This window comes from Babylonia areolata, chromosome 33, assembly GCF_041734735.1.
Source record: "Babylonia areolata isolate BAREFJ2019XMU chromosome 33, ASM4173473v1, whole genome shotgun sequence".
Taxonomy (NCBI): Eukaryota; Metazoa; Mollusca; class Gastropoda; order Neogastropoda; family Buccinidae; genus Babylonia; species Babylonia areolata.
Genome location: NC_134908.1, coordinates 8,541,121 through 8,568,620, shown reverse-complemented (window position 1 = coordinate 8,568,620; position 27,500 = coordinate 8,541,121). Strand labels below are relative to the sequence as shown.

At 42.8% G+C, this 27,500-nt stretch overlaps 2 protein-coding genes across 2 annotated transcripts in view; one reads left to right on the top strand and one right to left on the bottom strand.

The window, feature by feature from the left end:
* LOC143277138 (uncharacterized) overlaps positions 1 to 26,348 on the top strand; it is a 27,014-nt gene extending 666 nt beyond the window's left edge. Inside the window, 10 exon segments of the mRNA XM_076581879.1 lie at positions 8,424 to 9,261; positions 10,423 to 10,616; positions 11,762 to 11,903; positions 13,573 to 13,735; positions 14,625 to 14,733; positions 15,365 to 15,520; positions 17,590 to 17,815; positions 18,961 to 19,119; positions 20,633 to 20,956; positions 20,958 to 26,348. Of these exon segments, the coding sequence (XP_076437994.1) occupies positions 8,453 to 9,261; positions 10,423 to 10,616; positions 11,762 to 11,903; positions 13,573 to 13,735; positions 14,625 to 14,733; positions 15,365 to 15,520; positions 17,590 to 17,815; positions 18,961 to 19,119; positions 20,633 to 20,956; positions 20,958 to 21,717 (3,042 nt within the window). The 5' untranslated portion in view covers positions 8,424 to 8,452 and the 3' untranslated portion in view covers positions 21,718 to 26,348.
* LOC143277137 (sphingosine-1-phosphate lyase-like) overlaps positions 22,700 to 27,500 on the bottom strand; it is a 34,997-nt gene continuing 30,196 nt past the window's right edge. Inside the window, exon 12 of the mRNA XM_076581878.1 lies at positions 22,700 to 27,500. This exon is cut by the window's right edge and continues 1,434 nt beyond it. The gene's annotated coding sequence lies outside the window, so the exon portion shown is untranslated.

Sequence of the window (27,500 nt, the reverse complement as noted above, 5' to 3'; positions counted from 1 at the left end):
AGACAGCTTGAATCGACTCGTCAACCAGGATATGAAATTCATGATCTGTTGTGCTCTGTGCGATATTGCAAGCATAGTTATTGTGTATAAACAATTAAGGAAGTAATTTTCAAGAAAGTGAAAGAGAGAAATGCGATTTCATAATCAAAAGTTTGCTAAAGGCAACTAAACAGTAAACCAATGACTCGAATGAGATAGAGGTTGATTAGCTGTCTGTGCTGGTCTCACGAGGATGGGACATTGGAAACTATGCAGTTGTTCATTAACTTGCATTCTTTTGTGATTTGATCTAGTAATATCACAGTCACACCTCATAAATGTACAAAATTGTAGTTTTACTTGAGATTTAATCATACAGAAATGTACAGATAGAAAAAAAAAGTTTTAAAGAAGTTGATTACATAGAAAAAGACAAGTTTTTAAGAAGAAAGTGTCACATTGTGGCAGACTGGGCTGGACATCCTGTACTGTTGCTGTTTTCTTTTGATGCTGTGGTTGACATGGAAAAACCAACACTTGTAATTATATGTTACTGTCATTTATGTAACTTAAGAATAAATATGATAACTGGTATAAAGTAATTGTGTTCTTGTTTTTACTTTAGTTGATAAATGTTATTACAAATTTCGATGGTGTTTTTTTCCCTTGTTTAAAAAAAAAAAATTGTTGCTTTTTTAATTGTAACATATAGTCATTTTACTCTCATGTTTCCAATATTTTTCCTGTGCCAGTGGACTACCTTTTTGGAGTGTGCTACTTAAGAATATGCATGCATACATGCAATATATATAAAATATGTTTAAGATATATATATATATATATATATATATATATATATTGATACATTTAACATTGCCATTGTCCTTTGACTCTGAGTCATCCAAGTTCATCACATGTCTGTTTTATCTCCGTTGCTGATAAATCAATTGATAACTTCAGGGGTCAGAATTCAGAACCTTTTTTAAGTGTTCAGATGTTTGTCTTACTCAGTAACTGTAGTCACTCTTTTTCGGACACTTTACACTGTTTGACTGTTTAAATTTCTCTGCCTCCTTTTGTTTTCTTTCTTTTATTTAATCAGTTGATGAAACACCACTGCTACCAGTGCTTTTTTCATCTGCTGTTAATTCAGTCAATAAAGTAAGTTGGCGTTTGCTTAGAAAAAAATCTTTGAATTTGATGCTATATTTTGAATGAACACTGAATTGAGGTAGCTTTCAGTTTCAGTGCAGCTGGGACAGAATCAGCATTGTCAGTGCTCTGCACTGCCATTGTGCCAGTGTCGAATGGTGATGATGTTTGCTAAATGTGATTCATGTTTAAGTGAATTGCAGATGGGACAGAACAGAAAAGAAGGAAATTATAGCATTCATTCAGAGTGATTCAGTCAGTGAGGATATGGAGAGGAAATCAGGATGTTGTAAGGAAATGATGATGTATGTATACATGTATACATACATCTTTACATGTAATGATGTATAAGACTAAGAGTCATTTCTGAGACCATTAGAACAGCCGATGAGGCAACTGATGTCTCCACTATCTTGGATGGGCAAAGTTGAACCTCAGTTGCTCTGTACGATGATGAATGCAGTGTGGTTGATGAGTGAATTTTCTTTTGTTATTCTGCAGCAGCTGGGAAAGGGCATTAAAGAGAGGAGGAAGAAGCATACTACAGAGGAAATTGTCAGTTGTGCTGTTATGCCAGCTATGGGCTTTGTGATGTATGAATTTGTAATACACCTGATGGTTGGTGAGCAGTAACCACCAGAGTACTGTTATGAACAGGAAAAGAGGATTCTTCTTCTTCTTGGGTATAGGCAGCCAACATCTACATCAAGATGAATCAGCCATGCTTTTCACTTAGGAAAAAGCTTCCCTCTCCGGTCGAATGAGCGCATGTCATAGTTTTCTAGTCCACAAGGGTGTTGCCAGGTCTGTTTCTGAATTGGTGGGGAGGGGAGGGGGGGGGGGGGAAGGGGTTAGTGGAGGCATGCCATCCTGGCCTGGAAGGCAGCCAGCCAGGGATGGCGTTGACACAGTCTCTGCAGGAAGGCTATTCCACTCCGGTATGGTCCTTGGGAAGAAGGATTTGTGGCGATGGTCTGTGCGGTTCTGTGGGACGTCGTAGTGGAGGTGGTGGGAGCGCCTTGAAGAGCATTTTCTGGCGCTGATTGGTTCCACATTATAACATTTTTGCATAAATATGATTCTTTGCTTTGACTAGTAGTTCTTTTTTTCCCCCCACAGGTGACAGTTTTTTTGGTATCTTTGATTTAACACGAATTAGTTTAAATCTTGCCACTGTTTACTGTTTGAGACCACATGATAGTTGCACCAGTCAATTTAGTGTTTAATATCTGTGACCAAGGACTCCAAATCGTTTTCAGATTTTGTGAGTAGTACCAGTAGCACTATCAGCACATGATTGTTAAAAGAACAGAGGAGGAAGTTATCATACTCTTTTTCTAAGATCACTAAAACTAGTAAAAGCATGGATCTCAAAACAGAATCATTCAGGACATTACATTTTGTCAACAATTATAAAGCATAGCAGTTGTGAAATGTCATCAGAATTGCCTTCCTCAGACAAACAGAAAAGGACCACATGATGACAGATGTTATCATAAACTGATTTTTGTACAAAATGCTTTTCTTTTTTTTCTCTCCTTTCTCTTTCTCTTTTAATTTTGTTGTCTGCTAGCAGTTAGGCTGACACTGTGTTGTCCAGGTCTGTCCACTTGAGAAATTAATGCAGTTTTGCTGAAAAATTGTGCCTGTCTTTTGTTGATTAGATTTACTGTTCTTAGCAATTCTCTGTTGTTTGGATTTTTGTTGTTGTTAATGTTATTGTTGGTGGTGTGTTTTTTTGGTTTTTATTTAGTCTTACCTCCAGAATGCCGCAGCCACTTTGATACTAGCCGTGTCAGATTTTAGTTAACTTGATTTACCAGTGCATCTTCTTACAGTGGGTTGTGAATGAATTGAAAATAATTGAAAATAATGCTGTTGAAGGCATTGTGATAACATTTTTCAAGAAAACGAAATGTTATTGTATACAATAACTGCAAGCAGTGTCAGATGGAATGCAGAAGTGTGGGCATGGGTGTGTGCAGTTTGATAATTTTTCGTCTACATTGTCCCATGTCTGGGTGGTTGTATTAAAACTGACTGTGTAAGATGTGACAAAACTAAGTGATAGGACCTGCATCCATTGTCAGAAACATTTATTTTTCATTTTGTTTGATGTGTGATAATTTGCCCAGTGTGTTTTCCGATCTGTCTGTATAGTTGGTTTTGAATACATGTTTGACACAGTCACAGTGACTCACACACTGAACCATACAGGCTTTGTGCCAGTGTAACAGATTGCAAAACAATATCACATTGTAAGTGTAACACTGAAGCAGGTTTTATTCATTGTTTTTACTGTCATGTGCAGCTTTTTTATTGTTGTTATTGATAACACTATCAGATATTTACTGAAGCAGGTTTTATTCATTGTTTTTACTGTCATGTGCAGCTTTTTTATTGTTGTTGTTGATAACACTATCAGATAAAAGTTGCAAAGCTCATACTAGTGATAATGGTTCATGAACTATTGTGTTCAGAATGTTAAACTTAAATGAATCATAGAATGACGTGGGGTCATTTATGTATGTTTGTCTTCATCTCTGTCTCAGTCTCTCTCCCTGTATCTCCCATTTTAAATTTTCTCTGTGGATTTACCCAAGGCTGGGTGGAAAAGACATTTGTGTTATTGTGCTTATTTCAGTACCCTGGTAAAATAAAACTTTGTTTATTTGTTCAGTCTTTCTCTTCCTCCTCCTCCTTTCCTCCCACCCTCTATTTCTTTCTGTCTCTGTCCCCCCCCCTCCCCCCCAACCCCCTCTCTCTCCCCTCTTCAGTCCAGTTTGTCTCTGTACATATTGCCCTCTCTTTTCATCCCTCTCACATTCCATTCCACTGCCCCCTCTCTTTTACCCCCCTCTCTCTCCCTCCATCCCTACCTCTCTATCTGTCTCCCTCTCTCTCTCTCTCCAATCCTTTCTGTCTGTAGACCTCAAAATCCCTGTCCCCCTCCCTCCACCCCTTCCTATCTCTGTCTCCCTCTCCTTCTGTCCCTCCCTCTCTATCTGTATATTATCCGCTCTCCCTTCATCCTTTCCTATCTCTACCTTGCCCTCTCTCCCTCCCTATCTGTATCCCCCCCCAGCCCCCCATTCCCTATCCTATCTCTGCCCCCCTCTCTGCCTGGATCTCCCGCTTTATTCCTCCCTGTCTGTTTTGATCCCCCTCTCTCTCTCCCTCAACCCCTTCCTCTTTGTCTCCCCCTCTCTCTCTTTCTCGCTTCTTCTTTGTCTTTCTCTCACCCTCCTTCCTTCCATTCCTCTCTCTATCTCTGTCACTGCCCCCTGTCTGTATCTCCCTCTCTCTCTCTTCCTTCCTCCCTATCTATATCTAGATAGTATATATTTTATATCCTGCTCTCTCTCTCCCTCCATCACTCCTCTATCCGTTATTCTGTATCTCCCGCCCACTCTCTACCTTCATCCCTCCCTCCCTATTTCTATCTCCCCCTCTCTCACCCCTTGTCTCTTGTGTCTCCCATGTGCCCTGTTAAGTCACGCAAGGAAGTGGAGATAAGGTAATTAAAATGAGATGTCCCTGGGGGAGGGTTCCTGAGGGAAGCAGCAACTTGCAGATAAAAAAAAAGAAAAACAGTGGGACAGTTGAATAACAGATGGGTCTAGATTGTTCAGATAAGCTGTTTGAGGTTGAGAAAATAACAATCTCTTGGGGGAGAAAATAACATTGGTACCTGCATCGGTACCTGTATGGACACAAAACAGCCTCTTTAGTTTGCTGTTTTTAAGAAGTGTTCAGGGATATGCTTGTGACTGTGAGTTGTTTGTTAGCAGCTTTGCTTTGAACAGCATGTAGTTGAATTGGTGTAGCTCCGATGATACTCTTGTTTTTGTGTTTTTTTGCGTTAAAATGTGATTGATCGAAAAAGAAAAGATTGATTCACCAGTGGGTTTGTCACCATGGGCCTCCTCCTTGATGATCCTCAGGTCCTAGGAACCTGCCAACATTCTGAGTGTGCGAAAAAGAAAAGATTCCCAGCTGGATGCAGATACTACTGTACAAAAAGATAGCTGAGCACTTCTCTGGTCTTAGGCCAGGTTAGTCAAACACAGAGCAGGTCTGTTAACTCGCTGTTTGTGTTCAGCACTCTGTACAAGTATGTGTTTGCTATCTAAAGCCTTTTTTTTTGTTAATAGTTTTTTCTTGTTTATGACGTGAAGTTTGCCTAAATAAATCACACCAGACATGGGATGGGTACAAAGGGGCTTAATAAAGTTAATTGCTGACATTGTGAGTTTCAGGCCATCTAACAAAAAAATTAAATGATAAATCTCACCAAGTACATTTGTTATTTGTTATAGCATTTTTGTGACTCTATTGGGTACTGTATATATTTAATAGGTGAATGTTCTTATGGGTTACATACAATGGCATGCAGTGCGCTGATCAAAGAACAAATAAACAACAAAGAACGATACTACAGAGGAATGCTGACCTGTGGGGGAAGAGGGGACTGCAATCATCAAAGTAAACAGTCTTCAACTCTGTTTCTCACGTAACTACGAGATCTCATTTCTTGTGGACTTGTGACCAAGAAAAATAACTTTTGGCAGTTTTTTTGGGGTTGTTTTTGTGTGTGTGTGTGTGTGTGTGTTGTTTTTGACTCACTTGTGTAAACAAAGTGAGTCTTTGTTTTAACCCGGTGTTCGGTTGTCTGTGTGTGTCCGTGTGTCAGTGTGTCTGTGGTAAACTTTAACATTGACATTTTCTCTGCAAATACTTTGTCAGCTGACACCAAATTTGGCATAAAAATAGGAAAAATTCAGTTCTTTCCGTTCATCTTGTTTAAAACAATATATATTGCACCTCTGGGATGGGCACAAAAAAATAAAAAAAGAAGCCTAATTATATGCAAACTGCATTTACTGTTATATTTTTTTTGTATTCTCTAAACTTGGCACTTTGACCTCTTATTCTGACACAACAACAAGAGGAGTCATTATTATCATTTTTTGTTCAAACAGGAACTTCTTTTGCTAAGCATGGAATTTTTATTTATTTTGCAAACGTTTTGGTGCAGACAGTAAAAAAGGGAAATTACTCTGTAATTAATGCTATGGGACTTAATTTATCACAAACTCAAGGCCTTGCCTCTCTTGTTTGTTTTGTTTTTTGTTTTGTCCTGGCTAGAATAGTGGCCATAGTATGCATGTGGAAACTCCGGCAGTTAAAAATGGGCATTAAGGACATCAGCTATAACTTGTGGAATCAGCCAGGCAATCAAAAGAGAGGGAAATATATAGCAGAAGGTGGAGTGGGAAGGAGGTGGTGGGGGTGGGGGGGACTCTGCAGACTTATGTCAAATTGCAAAATGACAGTAAATCAGTTTGTCTTTTTTTTTTCTCTAAAAGGACCAAATGATTACAGACTGCATGATAGTTGTTTAGTTCCTTGTGGACTGCCAGCGTTTGGGACTGCTGCATATAAACAGGGCTGTATGTGGCTGTGTATATATGGGGAACTTGTGATGATCAACATGGTGATAATGCCACAGAAATGGCTTGGGTGAAAGGGTTGCAAAAAACAAACGTATTTTAAGCTGAAAGACTTTTATTATGCTTTTGATTTTGAACGAGTTGAGTTCTGTGATTAACTAAGATCAGAAATCAGATGCAGCATACAAGAAGTATGATCTCAAAAGTTCACCAGGAATATGAAAAGAAGCACACTGTATTAAAGAGTTCACCTTTCCCAGAGGTCAAAGCCATCCTTTCAGAATACAGAACTTTATTTAACCTATTACCTTCAGACTAAAAGAGTGAATAAAAACAGAATTTTAAAAATAATGACAATCATAAAAAATTTTGCTAAATGAAGACAAAACATCAGAGGCTCCAGATAGGCAATGTGAATGACATAGTTTTGAGTGACACTGATGGAAAGGTTTATAACAAAACTTCAGTGACATCTTTTCTCAGGCAGGGACATGTTATGACCAGTGCAAAGTCAGCATATAAATTTATGACGTAGATTCAGAAATTTATGCCTCGAGGCAGTAAAAGTACATGTAAGCTTATTCTCTCCAAGTAAACATTTTTGGATTTTGTCTGTTTCTGTGATCATGGGCTGTAACTGTCGTCTTCACGAGTATACATGTATACCTGTGTATGAGTGGGCTTTTACCTTGTTAGTTATATGACTGTTTTTACCCTTACCGTGAAGGCATCCACTCTCTCTGTTTTCAGCAAAGGGCACACTGGATGTGTTATTTCCATGACCCACAGAGTGTTGACATGGATCAGTGGATCTTCAGTATGTGTCTTTGGAACTGCATGCTTTTAGTTTTACACTCAAAAGGGGCTCAGGCACTAGCAGGCCCGCACATAATATATGTTGACTTGGGAGGTAGGTAAAATCACCACCTTTAACCTACCATGCACCGTGACCGGGACCAAACCCAAGACTTGCACTGGCTCAGATTAGATTAAAAGTCCAACGCGGTATTTACATGGCTTTTGTGCCTGTCACAGGTTTTGTTTGTCTACTGCTCTACATTTCAAGGAGTTCAGGTTGACTCTGACTTATTGAACTTCATGAGCTGCAAGTTGAAGGGGTGAACAGAGAAGAAGTATAACATACTTTTTAATTGGTGTTATACCCCTTGAAATCAAAAACAGGCAGGGGCATATCATGACCAGTGCAAAGACAGTGCTTTTTTATGTATATGTATATATTTATTTCATTTATTAAAGCAGAATTAGAAATTAGTTAATTCCTCATATTTAATAGCCCGTAAAGATAAGCTAAATCTGGCTGCATTGAATTATATATATATACATTTTGGAATTTGAATCAGCTTCAAGTACTTTGTCTGCATCTCAGGATTTCATGTTTATTTCTTGTGTCGGAGTATCCATACTAGAAAGATGTCCATATTGGCATTTTGGCTTCTTATTAGGATGCACTTCAATTCAGTGGCCTCAGGATGCTGGCAGCAGGGTTTTTATTTTTAAAAAAATCAGTCACTTCCACTCGTGTGACTCGAGGCCTGACTATGTGTATAGGGTTTCGCTACTGGTCAGGCATCTGCTTAGCAAATGTGGTGTAGCATATATATATATATATATATATATATATATGGATTTGTCCAAACACAGTGACACCTCCTTGAGTACCTGAACTGAACTGAACATGTGACTCACAGAACTTCATTGTTTTCCTACTTTTTTTTTTTTTTTTTTTTATAATTTTTTTTTATACTCATGTGCCTCACAGAACTTTACTTTTTCCCTGCTTTAATTAAAAAAAAAAAAAATTTCTTTTACTGGTTTCAGATTGACGAGGTGAACAGAACGGGTGGACGATGAAGAAGCGTGACCGCGGGGAGTTCACCTCCATGTCCTGGGGGGCCAGCAAAGGGGGGGACCACCATGCTCGTAGTGGCGGCGCCAGCGGCGGAGGGGGCGGGGGTGGCTCCCCCTTCTCCCTCAGCCGCTTCCTGCCCTCGCGCAGCCGGCGGCGCCACCACTCCAAGTCGCGCATGAGCCTGGACTCGGACTCGCACTCAATGAAGTCGGAGTCGAGCCTGGCCTCACACAATGTCACCAGCACCTCCCTGCCGGCATTCCACAACACGGGCGTGGCGGGGGTGGTCACCCTCACCACGCCACTCTCCCGCACACACAACACCAACGTGGCTGCGGCAGCAGCGACAGCGTCGGTGGAGGTGGCGTCTGTAAAAACGGCGGCAGTGGCAGCAGCTGCGGCAGCGTCTAGCAGTCTTCCGAGCTCGTCTTTGGCATTGCCAGCTCCGTCTCCGGCCCCATCGGAGAGCAGCATGGGCGGTGTTGGTGGTGTCAGTGGTGGTGGTGGCGGTAGCGGGATGCGTGAGTGCCCGGTGTGCATGGTGGAGCTTGGGCTGGAGGCCTTCCCACCCATCCAGACGTGCCACCACCGCACCTGCCTGCAGTGCCTGCGACGCTACCTTCAGATTGAGATCAGCGAGTCGCGAGTGAGCATCGCCTGCCCTGAGTGCAACGAGCGTTTCCACCCCAACGACATGCGCGCCATCCTGGAGGATGAGGTGCTCATGGGCAAGTATGAAGACTTCATGCTGCGCCGGGTCCTCGCCATGGACCCTGACACTCGCTGGTGCCCTGCCCCGGACTGCGGGTAGGTTCCCTTGTTGTTGTTATTGTGTTTATGTGGGGGGCAGGAGGGGCGTGGTGATCTTTCATATGATATAATAACAGAATCGATGATGAGCTGCAATGTTTTAATGCCATCCATTCAGCAAAGTCAACAGCATACTGGTTCTTGAATTGCCTGGGTTACCAGTAATTAATTCTGTCATAATGTCTGTTCACACAGATAGACTGATATATGATGAAAACAACTTGTAGACAGGGAGAAGGTTGATGGGGGTGGGGGGGGGAGGGTGGAGATGTGTGTGGGGGCTGGTCATTGGCCCCTGTCACTTGTTGGTTACCGCCACCCCCCTGTACCCTTAACCCTCCCATCCCCCATCCCGGAATTTTGACAGCAGGTATGAACATTGTGGGTGTGGTGTGGAGGCTAAAGCTGTAAAAGGGGAAGGATTGTAGTGAGGTGTGGGAGTGGTTGGAGGAGAGGGGTGGGGAAGAGGTGTCACCTTACGGCGCCCCAGCCTGGACTGTGGGTGGGTGATTGTTGTGGGTGGTGTTGGGGAGGATTGTAGGGCATAGAGAGAGGTTGGGAGGGAGGAGGGTTTGCAGGAGGGGGGCACAGTGAGAGGAGTGTGGATGCTTGCCATGGACCCCGACACCTAATGGTTCCCCACCCCTCATTGTGGGTCATTGGTTCGTTGCTGGCGTGGAGATTTGTGTATGTGTGTGTGGAATGGTGTGTGAGGATTGTATTGGGGTGGGTAGGACTTGGTGGAGAGAGGTGGGTAAGGAGGGGGGGATAGTGTGTGATTATTGATGTGTGGGTACTGGTCAGTATGGAACCAGACACCCACAGGCAGCTGGACCAGTACAGTGGGTGATTATCATTGTGTTTGTGTGTGTGTGTGTGTGTGTGTATGAGAACTGTAGGGTTGGGGAGGAATGTTGGGGTGAGGTGTGTGTGGAAGGCATAGTTTTGTTGGGGGGTGGGGGAGGGGTTTACTTTTATTTTTACAAGTTTGCAAGTTTAGATTTGATGACTTTTTTTGGTAGCCTGTGTGCTAATGACTGTGTTTTTAAAGTGCTTAGAGCTTGGTCTCTTAACAAGGACAGGCACTTATAAGAATTCACATCAATTAATCACTTATAATAATAATAATGCGTCTGTGTGTGTGTGTGTGTGTGACAGATATGCGGTGATAGCGGCGGGGTGTGCGGGTTGCCCTAAGCTGAAGTGTGAGCGCGAGGGCTGCGACACGTACTTCTGCTACCACTGCAAGCAGCACTGGCACCCCAACCAGACATGTGATGCTGCTCGCGCCGAGCGCTCACCCAACAACCGCTCGGCCTCCGTCAGCTACAGCCATGAGTCCAGCTCTCAGAGTGAGTCTGTGGTTTGTGTGTGTGTGTTTTGTGAGTCTGCCTCCCTGTCTGGGTGTCTGTGCATCCATCGGTCTGTCTGTGTAACTGTCTTATCTGTGTGTGTGTCCTGTCTTGCCTGTCGGTGCATCTGTCTTTGTGTCTTGTCTTTCCTCTGTGTGTGTGTGTGTGTATGTGTGCAGATATGTCGAGTCTTTATTTGTCCACATTTGTTCTGGACAACCAACAAAATATGTCACCACGGTAGGAAAAAATGTGGCTGCTTTTGGGGGGACAAACTGCGCGTGGTTGATTTCATCAGACAATGAAATCAGAAATGGCATCTTGACATGCATGCACCAGCATTCTGTTGGAATCAGAAATTTTGAAAGGCTGCAAAATGAAACGGCAAACCAGCATGGTGGCGAAAAAGAATGTGTGTGAGAACACTGAGAAGAGTTTAAACAGTGACGAAGAGGTTGCACGTTGAACAACGTCAGAAGGCAAATTCAGCGCAAGTGTCGTCTGTAGCAGTGTGACAAGCTCATAGTTTTCTTGATTTTTATTTTTTGTTCCATGTTATATGTGCTGTTCTATGACAGAGAAAATGTTATTTGGTTTTACTGATAATTTTGGTTTGTGCTGGATTTTGGGAGGCTGTTGTTTTGATAGGCGGGGTGGGTGTTAGTGTGTGTGTGTGTCTGTCAGAATGTTACAAAGTATCAGTGGTCATCACTGTTTATCCTTGCAAGGGTGCCTGTAATGGTTATGATGGCTATGAATTGAAGTTGAACCCCAGTTGGATGAGTAACCAGACCTGACAGTTACCGTGTTTTCCACATGTAGCTTGCTCCGCTTAGCTTCAGATTTCTATGCTGCAATGCTCACAATAATGAAAATGTGACGTAGTAGCGCACCCACACACCCATGTTGTTGCACATGTAATGAATATAAATGATGTATACCAAAAGATACACACATACTTCCACTCGTATGTATTGAAACACACAGATCTATGCACGTACAATGATACACACATGCATGCGCGCACACATACACACACACACTTACATGCACGCACGCGCACACGCACACGCACACGCACACACACACACACACACACTGACTCACTCACAGGCTCAAAACTTTTTTTTCTTTTTTTTTTCCAGGTGAGATCAAGCCGTGCCCACGGTGTGGGGCATTCATTGTGAAGATGAACGACGGCTCCTGTAATCACATGACCTGTGCCGTGTGTTCTGCGGAGTTCTGCTGGCTGTGTATGAAGGAGATTTCAGACCTTCACTATCTAAGGTGCGTGTGGTTGTGTTAGTGATGGGGTGGGTTTATTTGTGTTGTGTTTGTGGTGGGGGGGTGGGGGGGTAAGGGTGTGTTGGTGAATGGTGGGTTTGTGTGGGTGTGTTGTGTCAGAGAATGGTGGATTTGTATGGTTGTGTCTGTGTTGGAGAATGAGGGGTTTGTGCGAGAGTGCATAGGTGTGTGATGTTATGTGTCAGAGATTGGTGGGTTTGGGGTGTGTGTGTGTGTTTGAGATTGGTAGGTCTATACATGTGAGAGTATGAAGTGGATGTGTGTGTGTGTGTGGTGAAAACGTTAGAGATTAGTGGGTTTGTGGTGTGTGGGTGGTGGAAATTGGTGCGAGTTTGTGGAGTGGTTGTGTGTGTGTTAGTGTGTGTGTGTGTTCAGTATTGTATGTAATAGAGATTGGCGGGTTTGTGGTGTGTGGGTGTTGGAGATTATTGTGTTTATGTAGTTTGTGTGTGGGTGAGGGTAGGGGGCAGGGAGTGGTGGGGTCTGTGTATTTGTAGTGTGTGACCCCTGCTTGCTCAGTGGATATATTAGTTGTATATATGAAGATTTCAGACTCCCACAATCTGAGGTATGTGGATGTGCTTTGTTTGAGAATGTTGGGTTTGTGTGGGGCTAGGTGGGAGGGGATGCTGGATATTGGTGGGTTTGTGTGTGAGTTGTGTATGTTGGGTGGGTGGTGGGAGCGGGGGGGGATTGGTGTGTTTGGAAGTGGGAGGGATAGGTGGGTTTATGTCTGGTGTGTTGTCTGTTAGAGATTGGTGTGTGTGACGGGTAGGTGCATTGATAGCACAGACGAACAATGATGTGTGTTGCATGGCCTCTGTCATCATGTTTGTTTGATAACCCAAACAGAACAGTGATGCTTTGTTGAACTCTGTCCATCGTCAACATCATGTTTGTTTTATAACACAGATACTGAGATAGACAACAGTGCATTGATTACTCAGGCAGACAATACATTGATAACACAAGACAGTAATGTGTAACTGAATCCCTTCTCCATTACACTTATTTGGTAATATAGGTATCTATGCATTATTAAACTAACTCACTGTCCTTGGTAACAGACAACAATGCATTGATAACACAGACATCAGTGCATTGATAACAGACTGTCAGTGCATTGATTACACAGACAACAGTGCATTGATTAGGGACTGTCAGTGCATTGATAACACAGACATCAGTGCATTGATAACAGACTGTCAGTGCTTTGATTTCACAGACAACAGTGCATTGATAGCACATACAACAATGCATTGATATCACAAACCATGACCTGTTATTGGATTTACCTCACCTTATTGCTTGTTTGACAGCACAAACAGAACACAAATGTACTGATAACAAAGACAATGGTGCATCAGTCAAATTGTTCTTTCTCTGTTGTTGACATCATGCTTGTCTCAGCAAACAGAACAAAAGTATGATACATATATATATATATATATATATATATATATATATATATATCATGGTCTCAGACAACAGTGCCCTATTGAACTAACTCTGTCGTTGACCTCACACTTGTCTCAACAAACAGAACAGAAGTATGATACGTATACATATATATATACATATATCATGGTCTCAGACAACGATGCCCTGACTCTGTCGTTGACTTCACACCTGTGTCTGTCTGCCCTTGCAGCCCGTCCGGCTGTACGTTCTGGGGCCGGAAGCCGTGGAGCCGGAAGAAGAAGATCCTGTGGCAGCTGGGCACGTTGGTAGGTGCCCCTGTGGGCATCACGCTGGTGGCCGGCATCGCCGTGCCCGCCATGATCATCGGCATCCCCGTCTGGGTGGGGAGGAAGGTGGGTGGGTGGTGGGCGTGGGGGACAGAGTCAGTGAAGGAAAAAATGAATGAATGAGTCAGTGTGTGAGTGGTTTGTTTTTGTGTCGACCATAGCCCCTCCTGAAGGGGTATTTGAACAATAGTGTATGAACAGTAACCATAACTTGCTGATCTAAATAAACAGTGAAAACATCAGGGGTGGGAGGGTTTCAGTATTGTTCTGATTTCTGATCAGCAAGCATTCTGGTCCCTCCAGCCTCTCCCCCTAAAAAAATGCTTTGTAAGGTCCATCCCACCTTTTGTTTCTTTCGTTTTTAAGACCTTCATTTTGGTTAAGCCGCCCATGTAAGTTGGATTGTTGTGTTACTGATATATGTCTGAACTTGACACCACTGTATTAAACAGCAAATAAACTCTCTTTGCCTTCATTTTAGTTTTTCACTCATATGGTGGTGGAGTTGTCTATTGTGATGTTGGTGTAAATGATATAATTACAGACTACTGATAATAGTTATGATGATGATGATGATATTGTAATATACTATGATAGTCAGTTGTGTCCATCTATGACCATCAGAACAGCAGAAGAGGCAGCTGTTGTCCAGACCATCTGGGCTGGAATTTGAATATAGTGGAGAGTGTCTTGCCCAAATACATCCCCACTCTCTCAGCCAAGTGGGCTTTAGGACAGTCGGCGTTGGGGATGGTTCCCAAAGGCCAACTAGCCCCAAAGGCTGCGGCCCTAAAAGCCAGTGCAATTTTGCCTCCTAGTTTGAGAGTCATAGTCCTTCACAAAAGACTGTAGATGACTTCCCTTTACAATGGAGAAACCACTGATAATACAGCTCTCACTTTGCTGTTGATATAGTAGTGATAATGATATAAGGTATTTGATGTTGGTGCTGCAGATCCATGCAAGGTATCGACTGTCGTCCAAACACCGACGTAACTTGGCAGTGACCGGGGGAGTGGCTGCCTCCATCATCGCCTCACCCATCGTGGCTGGGCTGGCTGTGGGTGAGTGCTGTTGGGGTGTGAGTGTGTCTGTGTGCGTTTGAATAGGTATGTTTGCTTTGTATGTGCGGTGTGTGTTTGTGTATTTGCGTTGTATGTGGGGTGTGTGTGTGTGTGTAGGTGTGTTTGCGTTGTGTGTGTAGGTGTTTGTGTGCTATGCGTTTGTGTCTGTATAGGTATGTTTTGATTGTATGTGCAGTGTGTGTGTGTGTGTGTATAGATGTGTTTGCGTAGTATGTGGGGTGGATGGGGGTTGTTTGTGTAGGTGTGTTTGCATCGTATGTGGGGTGTGTGTTTGTGTATGTCTCTCTCTCTCTGTAGGTATGTTTGCATTGTATGTGCGATGTTTGTTTGTGTAGTTGTGTTTGCATAGTATGTGGGATTTGTATTTGTGTGTGTGTTTGTATAGGTGTGTTTGGATTGTATGTGTGGTGTTTGTTTGTGTAGGTGTGTTTGTGTAGTATGTGGAATGTGTGGATGAGTGGGTGGGGTGCATGCATTGTATATGACAAAGATGCTGCTGTGGGGTCCATTTAAGTCTGGGACCAGTTCATAATATATCATGAAGCCAACCATACTGAGAGGTTCAGACTCCTGCAACTCATCCCTGGCGTGTGTGTGTGTGTGCCTGCAGGCATCGGGGTTCCCATCTTGTTGGCCTATGTGTACGGTGTGGTGCCCATCTCCCTGTGTCGCAGCGGCGGCTGTGGGGTCACAACCACCAACACTGGTGGCGTGCGCTTTGAGTTTGACGAGGAGAACGAGGGCAACGCGCAGGGCAACTTCTCTGGTGAGTCGTGTGGGAACGTGGTGGGTGTAGCCGGCAAAAGAACTAAAGGAACACATTGGGGAACTTCTTTGGTGAGCTGTGGGAACAGAATGACAAAAGAACTAGGGGAACGCGCAGGGCTATTTCTCTGGTGAGTTGTGTGGGATCAGGGTGGACGTAGCTGGCGATGGAACAAGGGAAACACATTAGGGAAGTTATGGTGAGCTTTGGGAACATAGTGAATGTAGCTGGCAAAAGAACTGGGGGAACACATTGGGGAACTTCTGGTGAATGAGTTGTGGGAACAGGGTGGACGTAGCTGGTGATGGAACACGGGGAAACACATCAGGGAAGTTCTGTTGAGCTTTGGGAACATATTGAATGTAGCTGGCAAAAGAATAAGGGAAACTTGTTGACAAACTTCTTTGATGAATTGTGTGGGAACAGACTAAATAATGTAGAGCTTTGGCAAAAGAACTAGGAGAACACGTTGGGGAATTTCTCTGGTTGGTTGTGTGGGAACAGAGTGAATGTAGCAAAAGAATGAAGGTAACACATTGGGGAAATACTGGTAAGTGTTGTAGGGACAGAGTGATTGTAGCAAAAGAATGAAGGTAACACATTGGGGAAATACTGGTAAGTGTTGTAGGGACAGAGTGAACGTAGCAAAAGAATAAAGGGGACACATTAGAGAAATTCTAATGAGTTTTGTAGGGACAGAGTGAATGTAGCAAAAGAATAAAGGGGACACATTAGAGAAATTCTGATGAGTTTTGTAGGGACAGAGCGAATGTAGCAAAAGAATAAAGGGGACACATTAGAGAAATTCTGATGAGTTTTGTAGGGACAGAGCGAATGTAGCGAAAGAATAAAGGGGACACATTAGAGAAATTCTGATGAGTTTTGTAGGGACAGCGTGAATGTAGCAAAAGAATGAAGGGGATCACATTGGGGAAATTCTGATGAGTTTTGTAGGGACAGAGCGAATGTAGCGAAAGAATAAAGGGGACACATTAGAGAAATTCTGATGAGTTTTGTAGGGACAGAGTGAATGTAGCGAAAGAATGAAGGGGACACATTAGAGAAATTCTGATGAGTTTTGTAGGGACAGAGCGAATGTAGCAAAAGAATGAAGGTAACACATTGGGGAAATACTGGTAAGTGTTGTAGGGACAGAGTGAATGTAGCAAAAGAATGAAGGTAACACATTGGGGAAATACTGGTAAGTGTTGTAGGGACAGAGTGATTGTAGCAAAAGAATGAAGGTAACACATTGGGGAAATACTGATGAGTTTTGTAGGGACAGAGCGAATGTAGCAAAAGAATAAAGGGGACACATTAGAGAAATTCTGATGAGTTTTGTAGGGACAGAGCGAATGTAGCAAAAGAATAAAGGGGACACATTAGAGAAATTCTGATGAGTTTTGTAGGGACAGAGTGAATGTAGCTGGCAAAGGAACAAGGGGAGCTCGTTGGAGAATTTGGGTAACTTCTTTGGTGAGCTTTGGGAACATAGTGAATGTAGCTGATAAGATAACAAGGGGAACACATCAGGGGAAGTTCTCTGGCGTGTCATGAGAACAGTATGAATGTAGCTGATACAGGAACTAGGGGAACACATTTGGGAACTGAGTTGTGTGGGAACAGAGTAAATATAGCTGATAAAAGAACAAAGGGACATTTTGCTCATTATTATTGTTTGTTCATGGGCTGCGACTCCCACGTTCACTCGTATGTACACATCAGTGGGATTTTAAGTGTATGGCTGTTTTATTTTCCCAGTCATGTAGGTCAGAGTGAGCCATGTAGGCAGTCATACTTTATTTTCTGGGGAAGATCAAGATGAAAAATAAACGACTGATCAGCTGACTGACGACAGGCGACAACCAGAGCAAGATGATGCTGGCACCCATACCCCGTTTTTGGATGGGTGGGGGAGGGGAGAAATATTGAGATAAAATGATCTAATGACACAGGCGACAGCCAGAGTGAGCCACGTAGGCAGCCATACTCCGTTTTTGGGGGAGGGTGGTGGTGGTGGAAATAATTATAAGATGATAATCAAAGACTGATCGATGGACTGACGACAGGCGACAACCAGAGCGAGACGATGCCGGCAGTGGCCAACCCCAGCATTGCGCCAAGCATTGGGGATGCCTCGCTGGGCATGACCAACAGCCTGAGCGCCAGCGGCAGCCACATGGAGCGGGTGGGGATCCTGCGGGATGCAGACAGCGACCGTGACTCCGCCTCCAACCGCGCCATCGCCTCCGCCAGCCTCAACGGCAGTCTGTGCGGTTCCACCTACACTAACAAGTCAGTGGTGTTTTTTTTTGTTGTTTTTTCTGTCTTTTGCCTAGCGTCTTTTCACTGTTCTTTGTTTTCTCAATTCTTAGTTGTATTAAAAAGATAAAGGCAGGAAAACACCATTTTTGAGTGTGCATGATGGAGTGGGGGTGGGAGGGAATGGGAGGACTTCAGGGAAAGTGACAGAATAAGAGATTGAGAAGCGAAAAGGAAGAGCAAGGACAGCAAAGTCAATGGTGTAAATGTTGTGTGTGTGTGGGTGGGTGGGGATTGGGTGTTGGTGGGGAGAGGATGGATATGTATGTGGAGTGGGGATGTCAAAGTACTGATCGTCCTTGCTGGGAATCGAACTCGGGTACACATCAGCACGTATGTTTTTGTCGTACTGATATCGGAACTACTGTGTTTGGAGTTATCTGCCCTTACTGGAGCCTGCCACTCGGTTGTGTTTATGCCTCTGACAGAGCCTTGAACGTCATACTTCCCACATAGATTTATCAACATGTTACTGGTATTTTTTTGTGTCGACTGATATTAGCGCTGTTGCATTTGAGTTCTTTGTCCCTTATTGGAGCCTGCCACTCGGTTGTGTTTCTGCCTCTGACACAACCTTGAACGTCATACTTACCTCAAAAGTTCATCAGCATGTATTTTTTTTGTCCGGGGCTGATTTTGGCACCATTGTGTTGTAGTTCTCTGCCCTGATTGGAGCCTGCCTTTCAGTCTATCATCTTAGATGAACAGACTATAAATAAGTAAACGAATATGGAGCCTGCCACTTGGTTGTGTTTTAGCCTCTGACACAGCCTTGGATGTCATACTTTCCACAACAGCTCATAACATGTTTGTTTGTTTTTTAATTGGCACTATTGTGTTAGAGTTCTCTGCCTTTTAACTCGCTCAGTACGGCCAGTCCTCTCTTCTCTCTACACAGACCCCTCGGATGTCCAGTGGGTGTCTGAATGACCCAACCTTTAGCTTCCGTCGTCAGAATTGTGGTATTCTTTGTCAACATTCACCTCTTCAGTATAAGAGCCTTCCACTTGCAATATTTTGATGATGGTAATTGGGGTGAAATGCTGTTAACATCGTCTCTTTCAGCTTTCGTTTGGAGAGAGTTAATGGAGTCAGCCACTGTGTGTTTGTGTTGACAGACTGGAGGTTCAGGCAGACGTGGTTCCGGGGGGTGGGGGGCCCCACAAGCGGGCCAGCTTCAGCAGCGAGTCAGCCAACATCAGTCTGAGCGAGAAGTCGGCCACTGTGTCCTTTGACGAGGCCAGCCTCCGCGTCATCTACTCCGAGGGTCACACCAGGTCAGTGGGCGGCATGCGCGCGCGTGCGTGCGTGTGTGTGGGTGGGTGTACCTGGGTTGTGTTTCTGTGTATGACTGTGGTGTTTCTGGTTTGTGCGTTTTTTGACTCACTTGTTTTAACCCGGTGTTCGGTTGTCTGTGTGTGTGTGTCTGTGTGTCCGTGGTAAACTTTAACAGTGACATTTTCTCTGCAAATACTTTGTCAGTTGACACCAAATTAGGCATAAAAATAGCAAAAAATCCAGTTCTTTCCAGTCATCTTGTTTAAAACAATATTGCACCTCTGGGATGGGCACAAAAAAAAAAAAAAAAAAAAAAAAATGAAGCCTAATTATATGCAAACTGCATTTACTGTTATATTTATAGTTTTTGTATTCTCTAAACTTCGCACTTTGATCTGATATTCTGACCCAACAACAAGAGCAGTCATTATTATCATTTTTTGTTCAAACAGGAACTTCTTTGCTAAGCATGGAAGTTTTATCTATTTTGCAAACGTTTTGGTGCAGATAGTAAAAAAGGGAAATTACTCTCTAATTAATGATAGGGGACTTAATTTGCTTTAAACTGATCTTTCTTATCTTAAACAATACATTTTGAAATTATACTCAATACATAAAAAGCTTCGATTTTTTTAAAGTGTATCACAAGTGAGTCTTGAAGGCCTTGCCTCTCTTGTTTTGATTTGTTGTTGTCATGTTCTTGCCTATGTGCCAGGGTTGTGTTTCTATGCGACTGTGTCACGTTTCTGGTATGTGTTGTGTTTTTTTGTAAATATTTCCTGTGTTGTGTTTTGTCTCTGTATGTATGTGCTTGCGTTGTGTTTCTGTGTAATTATGTCATGTTTCTGGTTTGTGTCCTGTTGTTGTCTTTCTGCATATGTGCTTGTGTTGTGTTTTGTTTCTGTGCGTGTGCTTGCGGTGTGTTTCTGTGTAAATATGTCATGTTTATGGTATATGTGTCGTGTTCCTGTAAATGTGCCTGTGTTGTGTTTTGTTTCTGTGTATGTGCATGTGTTGTGTCTCTGTGTAATTATGTCATGTTTTTGGTTTGTGTCGTGTTCCTGTAAATGTGCCTGCGTTGTTTTTGTTTCTGTGTATGTGCTTGGGTTGTGTTTCTGTGTAATTATGTCATGTTTCTGGTATGTGTTGTGTTGTCGTATTTCTACATATATGTCTGTGTCGTGTTGTTTTCCTGTGTCGAGTTGTGATTTTTCAATTTCATGTTTTAATGTTCATATGTATTTGCTTGTGTCATGTTGTATTTCAGTGTATGCACCTGTGTCATGTTTCTGTGTATGTACCTGTGTCATGTTCATATAATGTGCCTTTGTCATGTTATTTCATGTTCATATTGATATGCTTGTGTCATGTAGTGTTGTATTTTGGTGTATGACCCTGTGTTGTATTTCTGTTGATGTGTCTGTGTCGTGTTGTTTCTGTGTGTGTGGTTGTTGTGTTTGTAATCCTAACACACACACACACACACACACACACAAACACACTGTGTTGCAGAGAGACTTTGGACAGCAACGCAGACGGCGGAGACACCACCACCAACACCGCCGCCACTGACGCCGGGGGCAACGAGGGGACGGACACCACCACCACCACCTCCCCCACCACCCCCCAGAGCCCCCGCCCCTTCAGCCGCTCCTCGGGGGCCGGGGGGGAGGAAGGGGGCCGGCACAGCACCAAGTGCAAGAAGCTGACGCGCTTCGTCGACGACATTCCCCTGGTGTCCCCGACCGCCAGCGCTGTGGTGACGGGTGACAACGGGGACGGGGGGAGCAGCGGAAGGGGTGGGGAAAGGGGACGTCCTCGGGCCCCTCCCCCCCTCCTCCTCCTCTAAACCGGACCCCAACCCTGACAACGACCGAACGACTTCCTTGTTAACTGCACGGTCCTCTCACCTCAAATTCTGCCGCAGTGGTGGTGGTGGTGGTGGTGGCAGTAGTAGTCTGTCTGGGAAGATCAGCATCAACGATAACGTTGCTCTCCATCCCGCTTCCACCACTACCCCCTCACGCTCGCAGGAGACGAACACGACGGACTCTCACTTTCCCAGCAGCATCCTGCGATCGGAGGAAGCCGGAGCCGGGGGAAGGAAAGCAGGGGGTGTGGGGGCGGTTCTCCAGGCAAGCGAGGTGGGCGTGTCACGCGTCAGTCTGTGCAGCAGCGGCGAGGTGGCCTCCTCGGCTGGTCAGGTCTTGCCGGAGGTCGACACGGACAAGCCGCCCATTGTCCCCTCCTCCTCCGCCTCCTCCTCCCCACGCTGCCAGTCCTCATCCGACACACCCCTCCACCCCCACCACCACCACCGTTCTCGCAGCTTCAGCCTCAGCTGTTCATCGTTGGAGAAGCGTGCGTGGGAAGGAGTGGCGACTGGGGGGAGCGAGGAGAGGACGATGGCCGTTGTTCTGCCGGACAACAAGGTTGCACCTGTCGTTGCTACTGCTACTACCACCACCACCGTTGCTGCTGCTGCGACTGCTGCTAGCGGTCGAGCGGAAGGGCGTCGCGGCCTGCGTCGCCATAGTTACGAACTGGCCTACAGGCATGGAAGAATATCACCTAGCCTTTTCGATGAAGCTCACTAGCGTTTTACCAGGGAGGAGAAAACTTTCACTGACGGTATTGCCATGACCCCTCCAAAAAACGGGAAGAAGAAGAAAAAGAAAAGGTGAAATCTGTGCAAAGAACAGCCAACAACCCTTTTTTTTCCCATCCCCCACACCACTGCTAACCCTCTTCCCTTCCATCCCCTGTCCCCTACCTCCCTCTCACCCACTCCCCCCCCCCCACCTCCCCCACAGTCCCCCCCAGCAACCCCTCCCCCCAAAAAAAGAGGGGGGTGGGGTGCAGAACGTTGATGTCAGCCCTGTTTGTAAGGACTGGACGGACACTAAGCTGTCTCTCTCAGCTGATGCGAGGTTTTGTAACGTCTCACAGTCACAGCAAAGCGCGAGTTTTCCGGAGGTCGTGTATGCAGGCATGAGACCACGACCCCTCTTGTTCTTGTCTGCTCCCAGCAGAGGAAGGAATCCAAGATTTATTTGTCTTATTTTGAATTTTATTTTTTTAATCTTATGCTCAAAATTCAATTCCTGCTCTTTATGATAAAAGCAGTGACTACAGACCTTGTTTTTTGCGGAGTTTCTGTGTATTGAGGTTTTTTTGGTTTTTAATCGTTTTTGTAACTACAAAGCTTTTTATTTATTGAGATTTCTTTCTTTCTTTCTTTTTTATTTTTATTTTTTTACTGTTGTTGCATGTCTGAAATTCTTTTTGAAACGGCCGTTGTATGGCTGCTGTGCTAATGAACAAACTGTTTTGATCTGAGATTGTGTGCATCGTTGCAAAGGCTGGTCGCTCGGTGTACGTTTCCTTTTCTTTCGTGGGAACAAAGAATAGAAAGAGAGGTGACAGTAGAAGAAAGGAGGAGAGAGATATACAGCTGTGATATGATTCAGTTTGCACGATGGCTACGCCAAAATAAAATTTAAAAAGTCAGTGTTTCAGTGCCACGTACATGAAAGGAGAAAAAAAAAAAGAACGATGATTTTATTTTCTGTTTTGTCATTGTGTTTTTTTGGGTTTTTTTTTTTTTTTTTAAATGAAAAATGTGGGTGGACAGAAAGAAATCATGATTTTTTTGGTTTTATGTGTTGTCAGTTTGTTTTTTGTTTTGGGTCAGTATGTTATGTTGTTTGCATGTTGTTGTTCTTTTTTTCCTTCTCTTTTTGGTTTTGTGTATATATTATGTTGCTTGTGTCTGTAATTTCCTTTGATTATATCGATTGTCGTTCCATTTTGTCTCATTATTTATCGGGGATGGATGTCATGACTATTTTCTGTTGTAGATTTCTCTGTCATGCTCTGATATTTTTTCAGTACATAAACGCTTAGATTGCAGTTTGGATATTTGTATGTCATAAAATGTATCACATTGTACCAGTTTCGGTGTTATTTTGTTTCATGATTTTATCTTTTTCGTTGATTATGACAACTGAGTGATCGATAATGTGTTAACTGAATTCTGTTTAAATGTACGTTTGTTTGTTGTTTTAGTGTGTATTTGTGACTGTTCTTTTTTTTTTTTCTTCTTCTTCTTTTTTTAAAAATCAAGTTCAGAGCTGAATGAATGATGCATTTATTTCCTTTCAGTGATAAATATATATTATGTGGGAAAAACATGTGACACGTTATAATAAAGCTGACACTGTTTTTCCTTTTCTTTTTTGTTTTCTTGGGTTGTTTTTTTTTTGGGGGGGGGGTGTTGTGGGGGGGAGTGTTTTATTTTGTTGGATTTGTATTAATTCCAGTGACTTTATCTTCGTTAAGAAGAGATTCTTTCATCTTGTTCTCCTCTCCCTCTCTCTGTCCTCCCTCTTTCTCTGTCCATCTGTCTGTCTCTGCCCCAACCCCCACCTCACATGGTGTCCCTTTCTTTAGACTGTATGAAATGAAAACTGCACACATTTTTGTTTCATTTTGGGTGGGTGGGGGGTGGGTTGTGTTAAAAGGGAAATGACAAATTCAAAAGTGACTTCACCTCTTTCTTGTATTTCTGTCCATCTGTCTGTATCTCTATTTTCCTCTGTCTCTGTCTCACTTTTTCTCTCTCTCTCTTCTCACTCTCTTGCTATGGTCTTTGCTCCCATAAGACATAATGTGTCACTGACTGGAAGAGAGCACATACACGAAAAAGTTTGCACACAGTTTAGAAGGAAGACAGATGAACTGAAAAATGAATGTCATGGGAAGTGAGAAACCATCGTCAGTAAAAACATCGTCAGTAAAATCGTTGCTTTCAGTGCCCAGCCAAGCTACGAGGACAAACAGAACCTCAGAGAAGTACTTGAAACAAGTGAATCCTGAAACGCATTTCTGACCACGTCTGACATGTCTGTCCCACAAAAATTTCTGTGAGCAGCAACCAGTAAACTGACGGACATGACTACAACTTTGAGCTTGGGCTGTTGCCCGTTTTTTTAGCTGTCGCCAAAGACAGCAGACTTGCCAGTGTCAGGGGAAATTACTCTTGGAACTTACTGTTAATACAGTGCCTCAAAAATTCATTCGAAATTACAGCAGAGCGAGCTTTTTTACACAACACAACCTATAGCGTTGACTGCTGCAGTCAAAATTTCTTGGTCTAAGGGCATCAACTTGGCAGATTTGCTTGGTCAGGTTGTAGGATTTCAGTTGTAACTTGCTAAAAAATAAAAGTAACAGAAATATAAAAAGACAAAGCCTTGCTTTAATTAAAAGGACATGTACTTGAACAAATTGACTGAGTGGTGTGCAGTCTTTTAACTCAAGACTTCTGGAAAGGTTTTGAGAGACCAAAAATCCCTCGTCATTCCTGAGACAGAGACATTGATATTCTTCCTTTGTAGCAGTCGTTTCTTGGACTTGAGCATCACAATTTAACCCCTCTATTGCTGTTGCTAAGTGTGCTTGTCAGTGAAGGGCTGTTGCCAACGGGAGATAGAGATAGAAGTTACAGGTGTTACAGGTGAGGATGTCAGTCACTGATCTTTTACTTAGACTTTTCTTGGGATTGATTTAAAAAAAAAAAAAAAAGTTTTGTATTTCAGCAAATCAGATTACACTGCATGAAAATACACAAGATGTAGTTCTCACGCTTCAGATTCATGCACACACTGATTTCGTTTTATCAAGATTTAGCAGTGAAGAGGTTAAACAGTTCAGTTGTCTTCCTACACATCACAGCTGCAGTCGATGCTTTTCGAGATGTTTCAGCTGCTTGAGTTCTGGTTCCTATATGTAATGTAGCACTAGCACCGTGATTACTTATAAATATATATATATATTATTATTATACCAAGCCTGCCTAAATTCTTAGGTCTTTAATGTTTGGTGGTGTGTTTCTTGGTGTTACAAAGCAAGAAATATGGTGGGAAATGGGGTGAATGGATGAAATATGCTACACGATAGTGTGAGTAGTGGTAGAAGAAAGAAAGAGTTTGTGGACAAATTTGTGAGTGTGTGTGACAGATGACAGTCTCCCTATACCATGTGAATTGAGATTGAAAATCAAGACTGAGTTTTTATCGCCCTTTTCTACCCTTTTTATTATTTGTACCAGTGAAGGAAAACTTGTCATACTTGTCTTCTCAGAAATTTCAGCCATGTTTCAGTCAAAATGATGTCAAAATGACATGAACTGTGAAAGAAATCTCCCTACAGACTTGCTCTTCCACATGGGTGAATTAGATAATCAGTGCATACTTTTCTTTTGAGAACTGCACATTGAAGATGAACAAAGTTCAAACAGTCATGGAGGAAGCCCCGTGGCAGAGTTGGTTAGGTGTTTGGACTTGTGATCCAGTGTCCACCAGTGATCAGGGTTCGAAACCCTGTTCAGTTACTTGTTGTGTCCTTGGGAAAGGCACTTGACTCAAATTTTCCTCACCCCACCACCCAGGTGTGAATTGGTACCCGACTTAGGTTTGGGAAGTTCAAAGCTGCAAAAGGAGAGAATTGGGACACCTGCATCCGCTGCACCCCCAGACCGGGGATTTATTTATATTTATACGTTGTTTTAGGCTATGGGACCTTCGACTGCAACAGTCGTCAGCTGCAAGAGAGCTTTCTTGAGCAGTAAGAGCCTTTTAATAAAGAAGTATGTAAAAATGCAACATCTGAGGCAAAGAATTCAAAGGCCTTGAACATTGTGCATGGTAGATTTGAACCCAGCAACAACAACAAAAACAAAAAGAAAAAAAGTGCTTATATATTTTTTCAAAACAATATATACATAATTGTGTTGCAGGTACATGACATCTCTTACAGAGTTTTGGGATAGACAAGACAAACATATTTCATCCCTTGTGAAACAGCCCTAATTGATTTTATCTGTAGAACTCTTATTCTGAAGTCTTTCCATAAATATTCATGAACTGACATATGACGGTATAATGCATGCAACATATGGAAACGTGTGAGTGTGTGTGTGTGTGTTAGCTTGATTGTGTGTGTTGCAGATTACTTTGCAGACGTGTGTAGTGGGTGTGTGGTTTGACTTTGAAGGTGGCAAATAATCATTTGCGAGCGGTTTTTCTTATTTTTGTAAGAGGTAAATGCAGAATTTTGGCATAGCGTCATGGCTGAATTTCATCAGTTGTTTCCAGCGCTGATCGTATGTCTCTTTCTTTGCTTTTGAGAATCGCAGTAAAATAAACAGATTTTACACAACGCCAAAGTTTGTGTGGTGGTTCTGTATTGTGAAGATCTTGTGGATTGGTAGTCTTTAGTTCTCGTGTGAATGTGTGTTGAGGTGCATTTTTGACTGTCGTGTATACATGCATGTGAAAATGGTGTGTAAAGTGTACTCACATGTCATGTGTAAAGCTCACTCTGTGTACTGTAAGAGTGTGTGTGTACATGTACTGAATGATTTTTATAACTTTTTTAATCTTGAATTTTTATGCACAGTAGACTTGAAGGAACGAAAGTTGAGAGTTAAAAGGAGATTTCTTCACATAACAAATTCGCCTTCACAACGCTTTACAAATATTATTTTGAGGGGAGAAGAACTCTCTCTCTCTCTCTCTCTCTCTCTCTCTCTCTTATGGGAGCTGTTGTATCATGATATATATGACCAAATTAATGTGTGGGTTTGTGTGCACATGTGCACCTGTATCAAGTATTTCTAAACCCTGATTGACAGCTCAAATTATAAAACAAATTGACTGACTTTGCTGCAAAACACTCACACACACACACACACACACACACACGGAAGCGATCGAGACTCATATAAAGCTTGTCTTCAAGTGTAATATGTCTACAGTTATGTCATACAATTCTTCAAAAATGAAATTGTTGCCCACATGATACTTCAACCACCAGTGATGTCAAGCAGTCAAAAAATTGACAAAAATAAATAAATAAATAAATAAAAAGGATCCACATCAACCAGTGATGTCACAAAAGTTCCTACAGCCATCAGGGCAGTGAATTCATACCCACTGTGTCAAGTGTGTGTGTGTGTGTGTGCCGTGGAAGCTGCGATACATAGACTAGAAATGAGTGTGTGGAGGAGGGGGTAGAGGAGGTGCAGGGTAATGTATGGTGTGTGTGTGTGTGTGTTGGAGCTCATGTATGTTTATATGTATTTGACTGTGCTTTCATATCTGTGAAACTGTGTGTTTGGCGCATATCTGTTATGCATGTGTGGGTGTATGTGTGAATGTGTGTCTTCATGTTTTACATTTATTTGCTTATTTATCATCATTGTTGTCTTATTTATTTAATTAATTAATTTAAAAAAAATTTTTTTATTATTATTATTATTTTCATCACTACTACATTTTTTATATCATAATTATTATTTATTTATTTATTTATGTAA